The sequence below is a fragment of the Cyclopterus lumpus genome, chromosome 4 (genome assembly GCF_009769545.1).
Source record: "Cyclopterus lumpus isolate fCycLum1 chromosome 4, fCycLum1.pri, whole genome shotgun sequence".
NCBI classification, from domain to species: domain Eukaryota; kingdom Metazoa; phylum Chordata; class Actinopteri; order Perciformes; family Cyclopteridae; genus Cyclopterus; species Cyclopterus lumpus.
In genome coordinates, this window is record NC_046969.1 from 10,981,602 (window position 1) to 11,002,594 (window position 20,993).

The 20,993-nt window shown below is 40.2% G+C and overlaps 1 protein-coding gene across 1 annotated transcript in view; it reads left to right on the forward strand.

Moving 5' to 3' along the window:
* The window catches only part of LOC117729500 (collagen alpha-1(XXIV) chain), a 75,518-nt gene that overhangs the window by 22,589 nt on the left and 31,936 nt on the right, over nucleotides 1–20,993 (forward strand). Inside the window, exons 6-24 of the mRNA XM_034530630.1 lie at nucleotides 3,279–3,332; nucleotides 4,267–4,320; nucleotides 7,781–7,825; nucleotides 8,410–8,463; nucleotides 8,895–8,939; nucleotides 9,859–9,912; nucleotides 10,401–10,445; nucleotides 11,313–11,366; nucleotides 11,889–11,933; nucleotides 14,672–14,725; nucleotides 15,083–15,127; nucleotides 15,522–15,575; nucleotides 15,916–15,969; nucleotides 16,295–16,348; nucleotides 18,164–18,217; nucleotides 18,299–18,352; nucleotides 19,086–19,130; nucleotides 19,281–19,334; nucleotides 20,025–20,069. Of these exons, the coding sequence (XP_034386521.1) occupies nucleotides 3,279–3,332; nucleotides 4,267–4,320; nucleotides 7,781–7,825; nucleotides 8,410–8,463; nucleotides 8,895–8,939; nucleotides 9,859–9,912; nucleotides 10,401–10,445; nucleotides 11,313–11,366; nucleotides 11,889–11,933; nucleotides 14,672–14,725; nucleotides 15,083–15,127; nucleotides 15,522–15,575; nucleotides 15,916–15,969; nucleotides 16,295–16,348; nucleotides 18,164–18,217; nucleotides 18,299–18,352; nucleotides 19,086–19,130; nucleotides 19,281–19,334; nucleotides 20,025–20,069 (963 nt within the window). The remainder of the gene's footprint in view (nucleotides 1–3,278; nucleotides 3,333–4,266; nucleotides 4,321–7,780; nucleotides 7,826–8,409; nucleotides 8,464–8,894; nucleotides 8,940–9,858; nucleotides 9,913–10,400; nucleotides 10,446–11,312; nucleotides 11,367–11,888; nucleotides 11,934–14,671; nucleotides 14,726–15,082; nucleotides 15,128–15,521; nucleotides 15,576–15,915; nucleotides 15,970–16,294; nucleotides 16,349–18,163; nucleotides 18,218–18,298; nucleotides 18,353–19,085; nucleotides 19,131–19,280; nucleotides 19,335–20,024; nucleotides 20,070–20,993) is intronic.

A 20,993-nucleotide genomic window follows, 5' to 3' on the forward strand; every position in this document is an offset into this window, starting at 1 on the left:
TAATAAACCAGACACAGCCAGATGTGTGTAAGAGTGATAATAATGAGCCATAGTGCGCTCACCGTATAACAGGATGGTTGTTGACCGAAATGACATCCCCCATCGCAGGTATTGTTGTGAGCTGGGCTTTTACCATGGCATAACCGGGCTAGTCCCGGCTCATTAGCCATGACGCTGACTTCATATGAAGAGAAAATGAAAGAAAATAAGCATTTTTAAATCTCTGGTAAGTTTTTTTTTCCCAGCTTGGCACCAGATGTAAAGGATACTTTGATATAACTGATTAAGGATGTGGGCCGCTCCATGCTGATGGCTGTCTGCCGCAGAGTGGCTGCATACAGCATGCAGTAAGTGAAGGAACAGACCTGCCATAGAAGCTGGAACAAAGGACAAGTGGATGGTCCACCCTCCCCACCTTCTTCTTTTTTATGTGTGCTTGTTAGAGGATAGCTCCTCATTTGGAATTGTAACACATATACTGCGCATAGCCAAAGACGCGTCAAATATATGGAAGTACTTTTAATGAATTATGATCTCTTTGTCTCCCTCACCTCACGCACATGAAAAGAGGAATGTTCTGTTTTCCTCCCACATTAGTCCATCAGCACAGCAACATGGATGGATGTGTTCTCTGTCACCCTTGACCTTGCTGGGACACTGTGCGCATTTGACCGAGGGCGTCTGATTGGTACATTATGGGGCCACCTGCTTGCTCACAGTCCCTTCAGCTCACATTCGTTTGTTCACAGAAAACCAACATCAGCTTATCTAATACTCTAGTGACCTGTCACTGAGTCATCCTCACATCCCCAACCCCACTGTGGAGGCGGAATATAGATTGAGAGACTCTTTGTCTCAGTTTGTAAAGATATCTCTTGTTGAAATGTGTTTGGTTACTAGGGCGAATACCAAGGTGTATACTCCCTGAAGCTGAGCTTAGTTGATGTGTTTGAAGTCTGAAATGTTATGACAATACATTTGCACAACTTAAAAGATATTTTTAGTCTGCTTCATGCACTCCTGACTTTTCCAAACAGAAAGGAACCGTGGTTTTTACGCTATGGTAGAACTTTTGCTCTACACCCCCCCTTGGGGCTTTTCTAAGCCTCAGTTTTTATGTCTTACATTTCATATTCAGAAGTCCTTGGTACTGCACGCCTGATCACATGTACACACCACATTTTTAACAATCAAAGAAGATATTCTATATCATATTATAGTGTATTCATTGATACTCGTGTTTTCTTACTTTCCCAACCCATTTTTATTATTGTTCACTTGTGTTCCTGGTGAGCACAATGACAATATATTTTAAAATGAGATAGAGGATGAGACAATCCCATTTCTATCAATACAGTTTGATGTGATACATAACCTGTATGTATATTTTCCTGTATATGTTTTTCAAACACGGTCAGATCTTGTAGTTGTAGGTGTTGATGCAGTTTGATTGCTATGTTTTAAGAGTAATGTATGGGCATAGCTGTGTGGCCGAGCAACAGAGAGAGAGAGAGAGAGAGAGAGAGAGGTGGAGAGCACAGGTGTTCAGAGTCTAGGTTTGATAGTTTAGTTTTCAGTGTAGATTTCAGTTTGTATATGCAGCATTGTGGTCAAAGCCAACATTTGAAGATGTGGGCATGTTTCTAATTCTCTTGGGAGGCAACTTGGTCTTGTCTGTTAACAAAAATAACATTCATTCTCTTTAAAAGAGTTATCTAGAACAACACATTTTTGAAAAAAAGCATAATTGCATTGTTGTATTTATTGAATTAAAGCAGTCCTCAAACATAGCTTAACCATGCCATGTGATATGATATCTGTTTTAATGAAAGCCACATGCGGCTTTGACCCTCTGAGCTAGAAATACCGAGATATTTATTGTGTTTTGTCATTCAGCCTAAAAATACAGAGAAATGATCTTTGGTCAATATCGCTCAGCCTGTTAAGTAAAGTGTCCCAAGACCGCTGCTTTGTCATGCCTCTGTAGATGCAGCGCACTCTGTGCTATTGTTAGTGTTTAAACTACATTTCTAGATGTCTGACAATAGGATATATTTCATCAATTTGGGAAGCAAGCCCGAAGACCTTTGGCTTTTGAAATGTAATATTACTGTTCTGTGGATATGCACTTAACATCAGCTCCATTCTGGCAGACTCTTTGACTCGTCTTCTGCCTTGTGGGAATAACACATGTGGTCTAGGATGACACAGAAACTGAGTGAGGTCTGGATCCTCAAAGGCTTAGTGTTACTGGCTTAGTCACTGTGCAGAAATGTGGCAAGTCTGCAATTATTTCTAGATCTGTTCTTATATAAAAGGGAGTGTTCTTACACTGAAAGATCAAGGGACCTGCAGTGTATTCAGAATACGACTGACATTCGTAAACTCTATAAACCCAAATAAAATTGTGCAAGATGAACTCATTACTGGGCCTTTTTGAATTGCTTGTTGTTTTAAAAGTCACTTTAAAAGGTAACGATACTTAAAGTAAGCATCCTTACCATTCAGTGAATTGTGTGGGTTATCGTTATAATCAATTGAAAACCTTTCATAGATTGGCTTAAAACGTGTGACAGCTCCAAGTTTACAGAAAAATGTAGAGAAAACAAAAGTGGTCTCTTTAAAGGCACATACATGCACACACACTCACTAGTATTGCAGAGCACACACACACACACACACACACCTCCCTCCATAATGCATGCTGTGTGATGTATGGAACTGAGCTACAAACTATCAACGAATATGGAGATAACATCCTTGACCCATAGATTTCTAAAGGGGTATTTTAATTGTTTCGGCGGTTTCGAGCCACAATCTCCTAATTTGAACCGCAGTGTAGCGTACGTCACAGCTGGCCACTTAACTGTCCTTACGCCTCTATTTTCAGAAAGGTTTGGGAGGTTTGTCGACTTCAATAAAGTCGACTATTTTTGTGGCGCTAACCTCTTGCTACCATTAGAGGAGCTGCATCTCAAGACAACTCCACATTGGCCTCTGCACAAAGCCACAGATGTTGCATTACTAGAAAGCAAACAAAGACATAATAGGGGAAGCAGCCCACATTACGATACAGAGAAAACATGCAAATTCATTTGATTTCATTTACTTGCTTAGTCACAATTATTGTACTTCTCAAAATAAAGGTGTATCATAGCTGTATTCAGAAATGAGTAAATAAATCGATTTTTTTTAGATTAACCATCATTTGTAAAATCTGCCAAAATAATAGAGTCGCTTAAGACGCCCCTTATCTTGTGACCCTGCATCTATTCTAGGGCTCAAAGGGAGACCCGGGGCTGTCTCCAGGCCAGGCTCCACCAGGAGAGAAGGTAAGAACTCTTCCACCGGGCTCTGTGTCAAGCTCCTCTGGCCCTCTGTGCTCCTCTTTGCTCCCTCTGTAATCCTCGTTGCTCCCTCTGTGCTCCTCTTTGCTCCTTCTGTGCTCCTCGTTGCTCCCTCTGTGCTCCTCTTTGCTCCCTCTGTGCTTCTTGTTGCTCCCTCTGTAATCCTCTGGCCCTCTGTGCTCCTCTGGCCTTCTGTGCTCCTCGTTGCTCCCTCTGTGCTCCTCTTTGCTCCCTCTGTGCTCCTCCGGCCTTCTGTGCTCCTCGTTGCTCCCTCTGTGCTCCTCTTTGCTCCCTCTGTGCTCCTCTTTGCTCCCTCTGTGCTCCTCTGGCCCTCTGTGCTCCTCTTTGCTCCCTCTGTGCTCCTCTTTGCTCCCTCTGTGCTCCTCTGGCCCTCTGTGCTCCTCTGGCCCTCTGTGCTCCTCTTTGCTCCCTCTGTGCTCCTCTGGCCTTCTGTGCTCCTCTTTGCTCCCTCTGTGCTCCTCGTTGCTCCCTCTGTGCTCCTCTTTGCTCCCTCTGTGCTCCTCTTTGCTCCCTCTGTGCTCCTCTGGCCCTCTGTGTCACAAAGCTTTTCATCATGTGACAATTATTCTTGTCTTGAGGCATTTTTTCGGGACAAATATATTGGGACAGTTTATATATACTATATACACATTAATAAATAGTAGTAATAGTAATTTTGAACCTTTGCTCTGTTGTTTATTAGTCATCTCGAAAATGAAGATTTATTCAGTGTCAACTTATTAATACTAAATGTATTTACTTGTGTCAGAGAGCTAAAGCAAAGACATGACTTTCTTTTCATAACATCCATTCTACAAGTATTCATTGTCACAAGGCTTTCATAATATTATCTCTGTAATGATGGTGTGCATTGCATCCCACTTTTTTGCAAGTATTTTCTCTTTTTCATTTGTACCAGGGGGACAGAGGTTCACCCGGTCTGCCTGGGCAAGATGGATTTCCAGGTCCAACGGTAAGATGTAGTTTTATCTTCTTGTGTTTAAAGCAGCAGCGGATGCTGAAGATAGAGGAGGGCTTACTGTCAGAAATTATTTGTATTTAATGTGTCCAAGTGGTTCAGCTTGATTATCAAGGAATCTATTAGATTGTAGGGGTGGGTCAAAGAAAAATCAATTCACCTGTGTGTTGTTATCTCTTTGTTTCTGGACAATGTTGTTATGCCTGAATTGATGTAATTGCCTCATTTTAGTATATGCACAGGTAGAAGGATGTGAAAGGATGAGAAAGCAGATAACTGTGGACGGTCCAACACTTTAACGGCTTTCAAGAAACTACACTACGGGAGCCGAGTAGATGGCGCGATGAAGTTTTGTTTTTTCATTTAGTCACTTTTTAGCAATTGGCTTATTTAAGATATGTAAAAGCTTATTAATTAAATTAATTTTATTAATTAATTTTATTTATTTAAAAAGTCCATTGACTTTGAGACAAGAGATCCACAAATGCTAACTTGTGTCCAGGTAACAGGGCTCATTCCTGCAGTACTCTCAAGCCAGCCGTGACTGTGTCAAATGCATTCAATAATATAATACATTATTTGTATAGTGCTTTACAAGGTACTCAAGGCACTTCATATGGCGTTTAAACTGCCCAGATTGAGCTGACCATGAATGTAAAGATAATTCAATTCAATTCAATTTATTTTGTACAGCCCAAAATCACAAATAACAAATTGGCCTCAGAGGGTTTTACAATCTGTACACATACGACATCCTCTGTCCCGGGACCTCACATCGGTTGAGGAAAAACATCCCCCCCAAAAAAACCTTTTAACGTGGAAAGAATTGAGCAATTGAGCTGATGCTGATCTGACAGAGTGATGGTTTGGACAAAGTTGGTGGAAGCATACAGTGTGAGTACGTCTGGTTTTCAAAATAAGGTGATAACAAAGGTTATATACGAAATAGATATATGGAAATAAGATTAATTGGATTATAGTGACCAGAAATCTTTACTGTATCAACATAGAGATTTTCCAGAGTTAAAGTTTCTAGAGGTTATTCTTTTTACTAGTTACAAAAGTAAACTAAAAATCTCAGTAAATCTTAATAATGTATATATTTTAATACTATTGCAATAGATATTAAATCAGCAGTGTTTTGATCATATCGAATTGGGTGATAACAATATCGTCCCAGCCTTATACGATTGCTGCTTGTATTTTACTTTTAAAGCAGCATTTTTCCTCACTTCATTAATCTGCATTAATCAGGCAAGAGAAGGCACACATGTTATTACTTCATACAAGTTAAAGGTTGGTTTGAGTCGATGTTCAAGAGTTAAGAGCATGCGTTCAAACACACATGCAAACACACTTTGCTTATGTACACCCCCCCCACACACACACACGCGTACACACTGAGTTCTCCCGTAAGTGTTAGCCACAGACGTTAGCTGAGGCCTCTTGTGGTCTAATGTGGTCGGGATTGGGTTACCCTGTCAGACAGTCTACAGACCACCCTGCTTTCTGCCTGTCTTCATTCTTTCTTTTTATCTCAATAGAAAGAAACATTAGACAGCAATACCCTTTTCTTGCTGATTATTATTTCATTTTTTTCATATATCTTCCCTACACTTTGTTTTCTTCTTCACTATCTTTGCATACATATTTGCATACATATACATATCTCTCTGTGTTATTGCCCCTCTCTCGCAGAGCATCCGAGCTGCCTCGCTTAAACTTCATAGGCTTTGAGGTCAAGGTCAAAGGTCTTCCAAAAGAGGAAAGGCACACTGCCCAGGGTTAGGAGGACAATGACACACACAATATCCCTATTGCCTCATGAGGTCAACAGTTGTCATGCTTAAGAAAGAGTATTGCAGGGATGTTGCTATCAATAAAATGAAGGGCACTGCCATTCTTCCTGTATCCACCAGTGTGCACTTATTCACAGGCACACTCTTGCCAACTCAGATTTGTTTTGTTATGCTGTATTGCATTTCATTTATTGTTCACAATTGCACATTGCTGTTGCTGTGGTCAGCCTAGCTGTGACTATAACTGATGGCTTCACAGAACAGACTTAATCTGGTATAGTAGATCGCATTGCAGCCTTGGCTTTTTCTACACAGTTGTCCTAGTTACCTCTTATTTAAGCTTTGAGTCTTGTCTCCACATAGCTGGCCTTCACCTTGCTTCCCATGAGGCCATCCCAGTGTTTGCAGTAGCTAAACCTAATATGCCCAGCACATGAACTGTGCCCTCACAAGTATTTCCAGAGGAAATGAATGGCTCGGGTCCTTTGCTATGTACCCCCAAGTTGGCCTTATAGAGTGTGAAGGTGTATGTGTCACAACCTTGGAAGCACACAATGGAGTCAATGGTACCATGCAAGAAGGTCTCGTGCTTCCCCAAAAAGATAATGGCCTGGCTCTGACCTTGAGTTTGGGAACTGTTAACATGTGTTGTTGATAATAAATTCAAATGGAAAAATAAAAGGACTTAATAAGAGAAGCTTAGACTTAGCGAACAATAAATCTTATTGAGTTTATAAAGAAGTGTCTGTTTAACGAAGGATCAGAATTTGGCGGTCGCACAAAAATAACTTTTGGATTAGAATGACTAATCTCTTTATTTTAGAGATTTGTTTTAGGTTTTAGTTGTCAGTTTCTTTTTAAAGCTCAACCACACTGTACTCTGCAACTAATCAATCAGAACCCAGACATGGTTCTGGACGAGGTCCTGGAAACACTAGACAGGACAAACAGAGACATTTATTTTCTATTTTTGACAAATAGGAAATAAATCATCGAAACAGATTTATTGTATTATAACCAATTCCATCTGATGCCCACACACCACCACCAATCTCCTTCCCCGCCTCTACCCAATAATAACAAAGAGTGCAAGCCATATGGATTTTAACACTGACCATCAAAGACATTTTAAATGTCAGTCTTGCATGCATGGGAATTTGCTGTAAGAATCACACCATCCCTGTTCAGAGATCATTAACTGTGACCTTTGATCTCAGGGGTGGTACCAAAATGAGGGATGCATGAAAGAGTATCCAGACTATTCCTACATCCCTTCAGGTATCTCATTCAAGGATAGATGTAAACCACAAATGCAGATAATTAAAAGATCAGAATAGCTTATTTGAGATGTACAATAAGAACAACACACTCTGCAGTTCTCAATTAAAAATATTCTTTAAATGTCACCTTGAAGCAAGTTTTTAATTGTTTGATTGTTTGTTCTTCCTGTTTGCATTCAAATTGACAGATGCTAATATGGTAAACAGGCAACTTGCTAAGCATTAGCATGTTAGCATTGATATTTTGAGCATGTTAACATGCTGACTTGAGCATTTTTTTGTAGCTTTTAGTACAGCCTCATAGTCACAGCATGGCTGCAGACTCAGCTTGTCTGTGGTGTTTTTGGCTGAAATTTGCTCTATTCCATTTTCAAGGGTCTTAAAGGTTATCCAGGGTCAGCCGGACTGCCAGGAGAACAAGTAAGTTTTGATGTCTGTGTGTGTGTGTGTTTGTGTGTGTGTGTGTGTGTGTGTGTGTGTGTGTGTGTGTGTGTGTGTGTGCGCGTGTGTGTGTGTGTGAGAAAGCAAGAGAAAGAGTTTTGTTGTGGTCCAAATCCAAGCTCCTGGCAAAGTAATACCAAGCATTGATTAACAACATTGTTATTAACCCGTCACATATTTGTTATGGTCCTGTCAGACAATAAGTGTGAATTTCAGATGGCAATAATTATTACAGCAACTGATGATTGTTTTGAATCAGCTAAATGTTTAAAATGCAAAGGGTTATTTTAACACTGAGCGGAAAAACAGCAGACTGAGCCAGGGAGGGAAGAGTGGGTTGGAGGGCTGCAGAAAGGTACAGTTAATAGACAGGGTTGTCTTGGTGGAGGCTGTCCAGAATGAACAGTGCTCGTTTTATTCTTCAGTTGGCAATGCTGGTCGAGGTCTGTGTGTCTCCTCTTTCACTTTATCCATCCATCTAATCTGCCTATTCACCGTTCATTCATCTCCTTCTTTTTCTCTCTCTCTCTCTCTCTCTCTCTCTCTCCTTCTCTCTGCTGCAGGGCATTCCAGGACTTCCAGGGGAAGCTGGAGCTGCAGGTTACCCTGGCAGGCAGGTGCAGTGAAAAATACAAAAATACGCTTCGATCCTCTTAGATTCTTCGTTGCTCTATCAAGAACTCGATAGAAAATACACCGCAATGATAATAACTGCATAATGCACACTTCTTTCTGCTTTCCTTTGCACGTTTCTTACCCATTTTGGATTCTGAATTCAGCAGTAAAATACTGCTATTTATTAATTTACTATTTTATTCACCCTACAGTGTATTGGAAAATATTGTTTACAATGAAAGGCATTAATCAATGCAGTTGGTTTCCTTATGTATTTTCATGTTTGCAGTCTGTGGACTTGAAAACAATATAAAGTCCAATTCAAAGTATACAAAAACATTTTTTTTTTCCCGCTGTCTTTCAGGCCATTTAAAGTCTGGTGTGTTTATGCTTCTCTCACCATGTGAAATCACTGACCTCAGCTTTTTTGCAGGGCTTAGCTGGACCACAAGGTAACCCGGGGCCTAAAGGTGTCCGTGTAAGTACAAGTGGCTCTTTTCTCTCATTCTGACCTTTTTTCTTTACCAGCGCTGGATGGAACACTTCATTTCCTGGAAGGATTAGGACAGTGTCAGGCCGACAGCCTTGTTCCAGAGAGACTGCTCTGAATCTGAGTGTTATTTCTGACATACTGCCTGATGTGAGACTGCTTGTGAGGGCGGGTCTGGGCCCTGGGTTGTCTCTATAAAGGCTGACTGGTCCATCTTACTATGGTTAATTGAGAAGAGGATGGAATACAAACAGATGGGAGAAAATATGAAAGCAGACGGAAGGGGGTCAGATCAGCGAGTGAGACGAGGGACATAAATGGAGCGTTGCAGCTCAGAGAAACAGGACAGTTGGGATTAGTATGTCAGAGTGAGGCATGCAACGTGAAAAAGAGTCACAAAGACGGACGTTACACTGAGAAGATTTGAATGTGAAAGTGTGTACAAGAGACAAAAGGAGACAAGTTTGTGCCAATGTATTATACACACTGACTACATCTAATGACACCACACTACAGCCAAGGTAATAAACGATAATCTCTCAGTCTCCAGCTAACACATTTCAAGGTTTTACATTCATAAAAGTTATAATGTGGATGTTGTGTACGTGCACAAGGACACACATTCAGGGTCACGCGTATTGCCAATAGTTTCACACTATTTACTGATCGACAGGCAGCGGTAACACACAAGATATGCAACAATGTGTGAACTCAGGAAGGGAAGAGGAAGACTGCTCTGTGACCTCAATCATATCAGAGTTTATAACAAGGTTTATGAGCAATGTGCAGCAAAATAGAAGTATTGTGTTGAGGAATATTTTAATGAGATATTGTATCACGCTGCTGAAAGATGTGTAGTTGTAATGTTCAGACAATATTTTGATATCAAAATGTTACTGATTTCCAGGGTTTCATTGGGCCTCCAGGCATTGCTGGGCCTCTGGGGCCAGAGGGGGAGAGAGTGAGTGATGCACATGATGCCTTTCTATCACTATTCCTTTGTGCTAGGACTTTTTCATTCCCATTATTAATCACATGCATCTCAAATAATATCATCTATTTCATCTCTTCCCACTTTTTATCTCCTACTTTATCTGAATTATTAGTGCCTCCCTGATGGAGGTTTGATAAATGCAAGCTTCCCTGATAATTTGGGTTTTAGCACTTTACCCTAATCAATATGTTTTTATATATGTTGTATATATTTTTATGCCACCACATCAGCTTTGTTTGTGCCAAGGAAATACTTTTTTCAATGTGGTAAAACAATTTTTTAATCCTGGCTTATTGGCCATATTACAAATCTCTGTACAATAGAGGAGTGCAGTTGTCCTATTTTATTCAGAACATTTTATCAGATCAATACAGGAGATTAGAGAACCAATTCCCTCGTAGCAGCACAGGTTCATGACCCAGATTGTCACTTATCCACTTCTTTTTGTTTTCTAGGGCATTCGTGGTCCTGTTGGAAAACCTGGCCTCAAAGGAAGACACGTAATAATGAATTAAATTTGATTCCTGCCATAGGTCATACATATGTTTGGTATCTATCAATAGCTGTGGGGAGACAGCTGCAGGCCTGATTGTCCGTGTTATTTTGTGGGAAAAATCGTATAGATTGTAAAAACGGATACAAATGTTATCCATCTGATCATTTATAGCAGTACTTCACATCCACTAAAGTCCCAGGGACAATTCAATGAACTTGTGTGCTGCCTCTGGTGTTAATGTGCTGAAGCTAATCATTTAGCAGATTTAACAAGATCTGGCAAACCACATTGGAAATGTTGGATGGCTGTTTTTTGGCATTGATTCTGCAGTGTCAAGCTTGTTCCCGGCTGGCATTAAAAAGAAATACAGATTGAGATACAAAAGGGAATGTCAAGGTCGGAACCTCACACTGAAATGTTAATGTTTTAAAAACAAGCCTTAGCTTGTCTGTTGAAGTTGCCAAGCGGGCATTGAGCCCAGTGCCTTTTTGATCCAAGTTATTTTCTTCTGAAATGTTTAGCGATGTTCGGCTAGCTGTGGTCACAGGGCTATTGTAAACCCATCCACAAGCTCACCAGTACACAGCCTTATCTTGCCTCATTAAATAAGTATTATTTTCACACCATGTCAATGTGATCTTTATCAATCACTTGGGGAAATTGCGTGTCAAATGCTATATATTAAGTAATGGTTGGTTGCCATGGACAACATATCTCATAGAAATTAGGAGCAGTATGAAAGCTGAGAAAGCTAAACTGTAGACAACTGTTCATTCCCCTTTACGGAGGTGCTTTATAATGCACAGTTGAGGGTATAATTGTCAATGCTTACACTTACCTTAAATTGAGTGTGGATGTACTTTTCCCACAGGGTGTGGTGGGAGATGTGGGGGAGAGGGGGCCTCCTGGTCCTGATGGCGATGAGGTGAGAACTCCCGTCGGCTTTCTGGTGAATTCTGTTGTCCTCTTTTTTTTATCCTGCACTTTTCATCTATCTCTGCCTGTTCACCTATCTGTCCTCCATTTATGACGTCTAGTTCTCCTTGATTGTTACCTGTCCTGTTTCATTCGTGGGCGTGTGTACAATTGCATAAGTATCGTGGCTATTTCCTGCATCAACATATTCAAATGAATATCCGTAAATCATTTCATACATGTCCAAGTCTTTTGTATCTACACCTGAAATGTTTCTTAAAGTTTATTGAAGTATGTCTACAGAATGATACACATCATTGGTCATGAGTTGGACTGACTGAGCAGCCATGATTATTTAGTTTGTGGGTTCAGACATAGATATGTTGAGATGCTTTGTCATCTCATTTGTTTGCACATGAAAACATGTAAGGAGATCTTACAGTATTTTCAATGAAGCCTTCGGGATGAAGAATGTGTAATCCTGTAAGTGTCCCGTCCTGTGTACTTAGGATGTTGCTGTGATGTTTCACAGGGGCCTGTTGGTGGGATTGGCATTTGTGGATTTCCTGGTCTGAGGGTGAGTATCAGTTTTGCAATGTTATCATTTTTATTAATGTGTTACATTTCCCATGGCGAATAAGCACAATATTTTATCTATCATTCAATGTGGCTTCTGCCTCTCATAATTGTTAACAAGATTACGAGTCTGTCCATCTTTCTTTCTACATCTCTATTGTTTAGATTGTGGTTACGTGGTGGACAGCTGCGTGCTGTGTTTCTTCATGCGTGATAGATGCACATTTTCATGCTGTCATCTATGTTTTGGTTAGACTTGCTGAGTGCTTGTTTTTCATGTCAGTAGCTCATTTCTTGCTGATGACGATAGCCACTACTGAAATCTAAGTACGCTGCAGGTACTCAAAGGAATAGATTATAAGTAGGGCAGGATTCAGAATCAAACTGTTTTGGCTGCGCCTCATGTTCAAAAGTTCACGTAGAGATGTCTACTTACATTTTGACAAATTTCCAGCATGTATAGTGACGGAGATTTGCTAACACAGTTGTTCTGGGTTGTACACAGTGAAGATACCGTAAATATATTTAAGTTTGACATACAGTATGAGGGAAGCATGTCAAATGTCAATAATGAAAAGCTGCCTCGCTGCCGAAGGTTTAAATGTTACCAGCACATCCACTCAGGGGGCTCTGTCTTATTATGGCAGTGAGACACTCATCTAGACTGTCACATACTTTATAGAGAGCTGTTAAAAAGTCTGAGTTGACAGAGGTCTCTTAAACATCCCCCTCTTCATGTCGGAAACATCGATACAACTGTATATGGCACCAGACCTGTACCATCATTTAAAGCTTAATTTGCTGTCCTCATTGATGGGGATTTATTGGGATGAAGGATCACTGTGTGCACAAAACATCTGGATGGATGGCGATTCCTTAATCCCCACCTCAGCTACTGAGTGTAAGTCATCTTTACTACAGACACAGTCAAACATAAAACATGCAGACACATTCTTTTGTTTTTACATAAGCAAAAAGAAGGTTACACATGGAGAGCAATCACACTATAGAGAATACCACAGCTTTGAACTAAACCAATCTGAAATGTGGGGTTTATTCAGTTCACTCAGAGTTGTTGAATAACATGACCTAGTTTATGTAATGGTATATGGCACCACGTGACATTTTAAAACTGGGTAGGAACATTTACAAAAGTGAATAATTGTCATTTCAGATTAATTTTAAAAGAAATTGGTCGAAAAACCTTTCATGTTTTTTATGCTCCAGAGTTCACCAACATGTCTCAAGTCTGAGTCAAACCTTGTTACCCTAAAAAAATATGATGAGGTGGTGAGCTTTCCGATTTACTGCCTGCCTTGGCACGTCAATCCATTTCCCCCCAAAGAAAGAGAGTTGTTGATGGTCAAAGCATTGACAGAATCGTCCCTATCTTTTCTTTTGATTGCCTCATAGCAATAAATATCCCATTGCGCTTTAAAAAAATGTACACAAAATATTTTTATATCCAGGTCTTGCTAAGGAAAATGTGTTTATAATACCCTTGATGTGTTAGTCATGATTTTTAAAGACTACAACATTTCTCCTCATTAGCAGGGAAATGAATCATTAATAATTAAAGCTGATGAAGCGGTTGCTTGTCTTTATACCAACAAATTATTGCCTTGAAGTTCTTTTCATACAAGAGAGCCAAAATACTTTCACTTCCTTAATCCTGGCTTTGATGTATTTCATATTTAGTCAACTTTCCGGCTCAGTGAGTTTGACACAGGATATTGCTCACAAAGAACTTTGATTTGACATCTAAAACTCATTTTCACTTCCCAGTGTCAATCACACCCTTGTGGTTCCAGTTGCGCTCACTCCTTTATTAGTTAGAACTTTAGTTCAGTAATCTGAGGGAGAGCAGAAACGGAGCAGCAAGTGTTCCTTCTGGTATGCAATTGATGTCGTTGCCAGTGTGTGACTCAGCAAAATATGATACAGCCAGACACTCTTTCACAGCCTTAATGAGAAACAGAGTGGAGACAGATTATAGTTTTGTTTTTATTTGTGTGCGTGTGTGTTACTGATTTACCATTTTTACTTCAACAGGTTTTTTTTTATCATTTGCATGTGGTATGGTGAGGTCTGAATATATAGTAATTCAATTGTGCTGTTCTGTTAAGTGTATGACACAATATGACACTATGGGTGCTGAAACATTGTGTATTCAACCCCAAAAAAACAAAAACAAAAATTAGAAAAGTTAAATATATATACTTTTTCTTCTTTTTTTTTTACTTTGTTTGCTGGCAGATTGTTGTTTGTCATGGATTCATTGCCAGCAACATAGTTGCCAGAGGCATGGTTGCAGCAGTTATAGTGGAAAGTGGTCAGCCAACAGCCTGCATGCTTGTAAAGGTTTTTTTCTTTTTTGCCCAGCAACACATTCTGACCACTCTCCCCTCACCTCTGACAATTAGAGTGGATGTTGTTGGCTGGAAGTGGTGAGCGAGGCCAAGCCCATACCCATACACAACAACTGGATACACTGTCAACACGGCTTAGTCGTGTTGTAAGGTTGTGACAATAAGGAATGCTCTGTGATGAAAACATCAGACAGAGTGTGTGTGTGTCAAAATAACGTCTCTGCCAAGAAGAAATCGTAAACATTTTAGTGTGAAATATGCCATCGAGTGTCAGGTAACAACTGTGGGCCAGTATAGAAGTGTGTGTATGTGTGTGTTTCTGTGCATTTGTGATATTTACATGTCGTTGTGTACCTCCTTGCCTCCACAGGGGGGCCCAGGGCCTGAGGGACTGCAAGGACTGCCTGGTTTGGTGGGGCCTCAGGTAAGTTAGATGTTGGCTACTGCAAATGCTCAACATTTTAGGAATATACTGTACAGTACTGTCAACTCATTGAGGTATCTATATGCACTGTGTGTAACCCCACATCATGAATCTAGTACCACCCTATATACATTTTCTAGCCTGTCAAAATAGATACTGAAAAAGAGAAACAAGTTTCATTTTCCACAATGTCAATTTGTATTACCCATCAGCATCCTCCTTCATTTCAAATTCCCGCTTTAATAGATATTCTGTCATTGAAGTCGCTGATTCCTTACAAACTTTTCCCCTTTCCTCTCTTCTCATTAATGGACTGATTCTTCTTTGTTCCCTCCTTCTCTCCTCTTCCTGTGGCAGGGTCCAGCAGGACCAGCCGGCCTGCCTGGATTGAAAGGTGATAAGGTGATCTAAATATTTATATTATTGCTGTGTATTTGTGTGTAATATGTCAGTAGCCCAGCTCACATCCTGTTAACATTTGGATAATGCAGCCACCATGAACTCAAATTGAAGAACATGATAGTAGACAGAGCATGTTAGTAGTTCTTTCATACATGTTTCTTATTCCATATGGATATTGGTTCTTTACAGTGTTGTTATTTGTTTTTTGTGTGATAATCAAACAGAATTGTAATAGTAAGTTACCTTGAAGGTTTACAAGTGTTGCTGCATGATATTCTTATACAGTATATGCTTGAGTTAAAGCTCTATATTTTGTATCTACAGTATGGCGTATTGTGATCACACTGGCAGAGTAGAGCTGTGTTATATCTCTGTGTAATACTGTGACATTCAGGATGAAGTGGGACACATGGGCGAACCAGGAGAGATGGGGGACCAAGGTGATAAGGTACGTCTGCCGTCATTATGTGCATGGAACTATTGTTACCAGTAATTTATGAAAAGATCCTTCGATATTTTATTCCCATCCTCAACGATCAAGACATCATTAGTAAAAATACTCGAGAAAATGTCACTTGAAAATACTTTTACAGTTCATGCATTTTTTGCTGTTCTTGATCCCAGAAGTGAACTCTGTTTACATCCACTATGAGAAGCAATTGGACAGTCAAGCCGTGCACTCAGTTATGTTGATAAAAAAACAAACACAATAACACACACACACACACACACACACACACACACGACATGTACAACTAGTTTGAGAGTGTTATGTCTGTTTCTTTCAGGGTGTTGCTGGTGGACCTGGTCTTACTGGGCCGAGAGGGAAACCTGGACCACCGGTATGTGAGTGTGAGTGTGTATGTGTCTCTGCAGCCAAGGGTGCACGTGTAGACATTACTGAAGGTGTATTTTTATTTGTGCATGTTTGTGTGTTTGTATATTTATTCTATATTATTATTTTGCATGGATGTGTGTGTGTGTGTGTGTGTGTGTGTGTGTGTCATGTTGTAAAGGTTTTATATGAGATCGGGAATCTATCCAGTGTACACGTTATTCACATATATCCTTAATTTCATGATAGCGGAAAATTAACAGAACACATTACCGAAATGGTGACAGAATGAACACATTTTAATGGAGGTGTTTTCACTGTATTTAAAACAGGGTAGAATTGGTGAGGTGGGGGCACAGGGACCGCATGGGCCTCCAGGACCAGAGGTAGGACATACATATCGGCAACTGTCTTGATAAATGATTAATCGTTAAAAAGTATTTTGTGTATTAAAAGTTGTGATGGTTCCAGGTTCTCAAATGTGTGTATTTTCCTTGTTTTACATTAAATATGTTTATTCTCTTTGGATTGGATTTTTGTCTGCATCCATATGCAGAATGGGACAAGATTTTGGTATCGGAAACGTTCTGGTTTCCGTTTGTAGTCTGAGTAGTATTTACTAATCACGTTTGAGCAGTCTTTGGTTAATTGCACGTTAACAATCTGTGTTGCAAGCAATAGCAGCACAGTCTTGGCCCAGATAGTTGCTGGCTACACCGGAACCCCTGAAATATAGCCCCTTGTCCCCAGAGGCTTATCCATCATTTGAAGATTGATGGAAGGATTACAAGGAATTGGCTGTTAATATAATGATGGACAGAGAATTACTTGAGAATGTTTTGGGTGATTTTCAGATTTTCTCGTCTTGCCTCAAGAAATAGACAACATCTTGCATCTTAATATGCACCTCAGATGTAGTCATCTGAGGTGCATATTAAGATATTTACATTATTGGACACTCCCCAACCTTTCTTATATCAGTACCATCATGTCAAATTGTAAACTTTTGACATATTGTTCTGACTTCATGACCTTTACTCTTTGGCCGGTTCTAGGTCAACATTTACTCTTGTACTCTTTAATATCTATCGGGCAAAAAACAATAAACATAAGAAAACTGAACAGGATTATTTCCTTCATTGTGGTCATTAAATTACCTTTCGATGATCTTATGACCTTTCCTTCACTTGCCACCTTTACGTTAAAAATCCCTGTATATGATATATGTGATAATCAAACCAGCCAATTGCTCAACCAGGGCATTGCCATGACATTTGCTGAACATAGCCATTTACTTTACATGGCACGAGATGGCTCCAAGGACAGTAAATCAGTATAGTCAGTATACTCTGCACAGTGCGTCAGTAAGTATCCATTCCATCTAACATTGTGTTGTATGGTGTGATGTTTGAGGCCTATGGGAGCTGCTAGTTAGTATTTATACTTTTATTTTACAGTATTCTATGGTGTTTCATACTAATAACAACTTTAAGAAACCAAAACATGTTACTCAGACACACTGGAATACAGTTACATTATTAATTCTTCACTTATGCTGACATCATTTGAGTGTGGGCAACCAACTCGTCTCACTACCCCTAAAATATGCTGCAATACTTGATATATAACAAGATGAATCTTGTGCTTTTCCTGTTCGGGCATCTCCCTCCAGCATGTCTGTGCGTTGGATGGAGAATACCTCACCTTTTGTCAAAGAAGTCATTATTGATGCTCACATTTGTGGAAAGCATGGAAAATGCCAAAGACACTCTGCGGTCAGGAGGGCAACATGACCATAAGTCACATAGGCCACAGCTACCAGGTATACAGCTACCTTTTTTGAAATGAGTAATTGTGTTATGGCAGGAGTGCCTGAAGGTATTCAGCCTCTATCCACTCAGTAGCAATCCATCACCATCATTATATTAGTTTGCAATAAGTCTGACGATACTCTTAAGAAAGGCCTCACCTCTGTGTCTGTCTCATTCAGATTTATGCAGGATGCCTTCAGTGATTTGCAAAGAGGAGCTGCTGAAGTACATCAATATAGGCCAATAAATACGCCTACTTTGTACCACCTTTTACCCTACTCTAATTTTGATTTAATGAGTTCATTTACTGTGTGGGATCAAACTAAGTCATGACAGGTTAAATAATAACATTCAATGATAATAATGTATATCTCTTCTTGTTTTTGAAAGGGATTTCCTGGGGACATTGGAGTACCCGGGCCCAACGGTCCACCTGGACCAAAGGTACAGCAGCGTCTCTCACTCTTTCGCTCTGTCCATCGTTAAAGCCATCCAACTGAATTCATGTATTTGGCTGCGTTTCAGGGTCTACAGGGTGCCAGAGGACCCCAAGGCCCGCCAGGACCACAGGGAACAGAGGTGAGGCAATTCCACATTTTACGTAATCTCACACGTCTGCTCGGTTCATGACATATTCTTGGAAAATATGTCTCCTCAGGAAATTTCCAATGGATCATTAGTCAAGATTAACCAACACAATACTTCTCATTTATTATGTCGTCATATCTCAAAGACTTGAGACTTAGATCTTAGTGGGAGTTTTTTTTCAATACCTTAACTCTCGGGGGCATGTTCCACTTGGTGAAGTCATGATTCATCATTGGGTGCTTATAAAAACAAGGCTGAAATGTTTCCAGCGGTGGAAAAAAGGAACAGAACCCTTTGGAAGGTGTACAACACACACACACACACACTTTTCTATTGTGCTGAATGATACAAGCAAACCTGGTTGTTGGCCGGTGTGCTCTCCTCACACACACACACACTTTGCTGGTATGGGTCACAGCACCTCAGTCAGATAGACTGAAGAGACAAAGCTGTTTGATACATTCACTCAGTACTAGTACAACGTCAGTTACATGTATTTAACGTGAGCTGTAACCAGTGCCGTAGGTTTGATTTCAGAAGCTAGGGGAGCACAGTCATGCAAATGGAATGGTAACTTTACCGTGTGTGCATTGCTTTGTGTGTTTTTGTGTGCCAGCTGTATTTACTTGTCTGTTGGATTCTGCCGTGTGTATGTGAACATGTGTTTGTGTGTGTTTATGTTTGCAAATATTTGTGTGTGATGAACTATACTATGTTTCTACAGGGTGTTGAAGGACCACTCGGCCCACCTGGCAGCGCTGGCCCGACTGTAAGAACTCCCAGATTCACATATATTATATTCACTAATACAAAAGGAGAAACATGCACACAAAATGAGCCACAAAATAGATTATAAGCTTTGCTATCTTTGTTTGATCATTGTGTGTGTGTGTGTGTGTGTCTGCCTTTGTTTTTAAAGGGTAGACCGGGAAGGAAAGGCCACATAGGCGAACCCGGCCCGGACGGTTTAGAGGTGAGTCTCGTTATGTAACAATATATCACGCCATGTGGATAACAGAAATGTGTTAATATGCATTGTGGACTTGTAAAATGGGTTGCAGAATCAACCTCTGAGTCTTAATTTAGATTTATTTTGCTTGAGAATGAACGAGATAAGATATAGATAAATATTATTCCACCGAGTTATTTTTGCCTACATCACTTGCCATGACAAATTATTAGACATTGAGAAATTAAGAAAAATGAAAAGAATGCCTGTGTATGTGTTGTAATAGATTGCGCTTGGCCTATTTTTTCTTCTTGGTAGCTTCCTGCATTCACATTGTTGTAGACCTGTGATTCGAAACAAATGAAAATATTTACCAGGACAGCCTTCATCTTAAAAAACGCTGACACTGACAGTCTTATGGCTTATTTAACTGGCAGTTTGTTCGCAGTGTTTTACTCCTGCAAACCACAGCATTCCAGACTTGTTCCTCACCTTTTTTTATTTGCTGAAATTGGCTTTTGTACACACCACAAATGCAGTGTCATCATCATGGTATAGTGTGTTTTAATATTTTATTATTTTGTCTAGTGCTTGCCTCTGAGTGCCAGTTTCACCATGTTCGTGACCCTGCCAGGAGCAGGGCAGCATGGTGACAAAGATCTCTTTAATTACAGGAAGCTAACCAGCACATTGTTTGATGTTTTCTGCTTTCAGGGAGAGAAAGGGGACATGGGAAATGTTGGGAAAATTGGACCTCAAGTAAGTTGCTTTAGCAGTTGAATTTTACAGGACTGACATTAATTAACATCCCTTCTGCTGCAGATCAGTAGCTTCTCATTAAACACTTTTCAAGAGTGTCATTGTGGAGTCTGTGCTCTAGCTTTTATTAGCTTTAGTTCTTGTCCTTGAAGGTTTTAATAGTTTGCTTAAAGATTAATGGCCATGTTTTATTAAGTTAATGATGTAGTCCTGTAGTGAATTAAACCTTCCAGTGTGGCAAGTGTGGAGGAAGTAGCAGAAGCATTTTCTGACGTCTCGCTGTTTTCCTCACCCACTTTAAACATTTGGAAACATTCGGAGCCTCTCCCACCACCACGTAGGGTTCTCATCATGAAATTGGCCACCACAGTAGAACAAAAGGACCACCAATCAGAGATCCTCTGTGGAAGTCACCTCATGTGGGTTACAAACGTGTTTATGGCTCAAATCCTGCCAAAGAGTGTTTGACGTCTGGTCAATGGTGCAGGTTGTCATGAACTATACCAATTTAAGTTAAAAAACCTTGTGCCCAAAAAATATGTTGGTCCTTTTCTATCAAATGGCTTAGCAAGTGTCCCAAAACATCTGTGCTAGGATGGTTGTATCAATCCCAGTCCCATGTGTATGTTCTTTCTGCTTCAGTTGATGTTTTATACCCAGCAAAAACACTCTCGAGAATTGTTGGGGCATGCATCCCCTTTGTTAACGTGCACAACTGCTCTGAACATCCAAAGGATGTCCGTCCTTCCCGGAGGCCCCTTAATGTTAATATTTGCATTCTGTTCATAGTGGAGGCGACCGAGTGGGCCATGTTGGACTGTGTTGCTGCAGTGCACATATGAGAGGGATTAAGCACTTACTGAGTAGAGGGTCCTTTGAAGCCAAGGAGGAGACATGGGGCTGTGCAGAGAGAAAAAAGCCTCA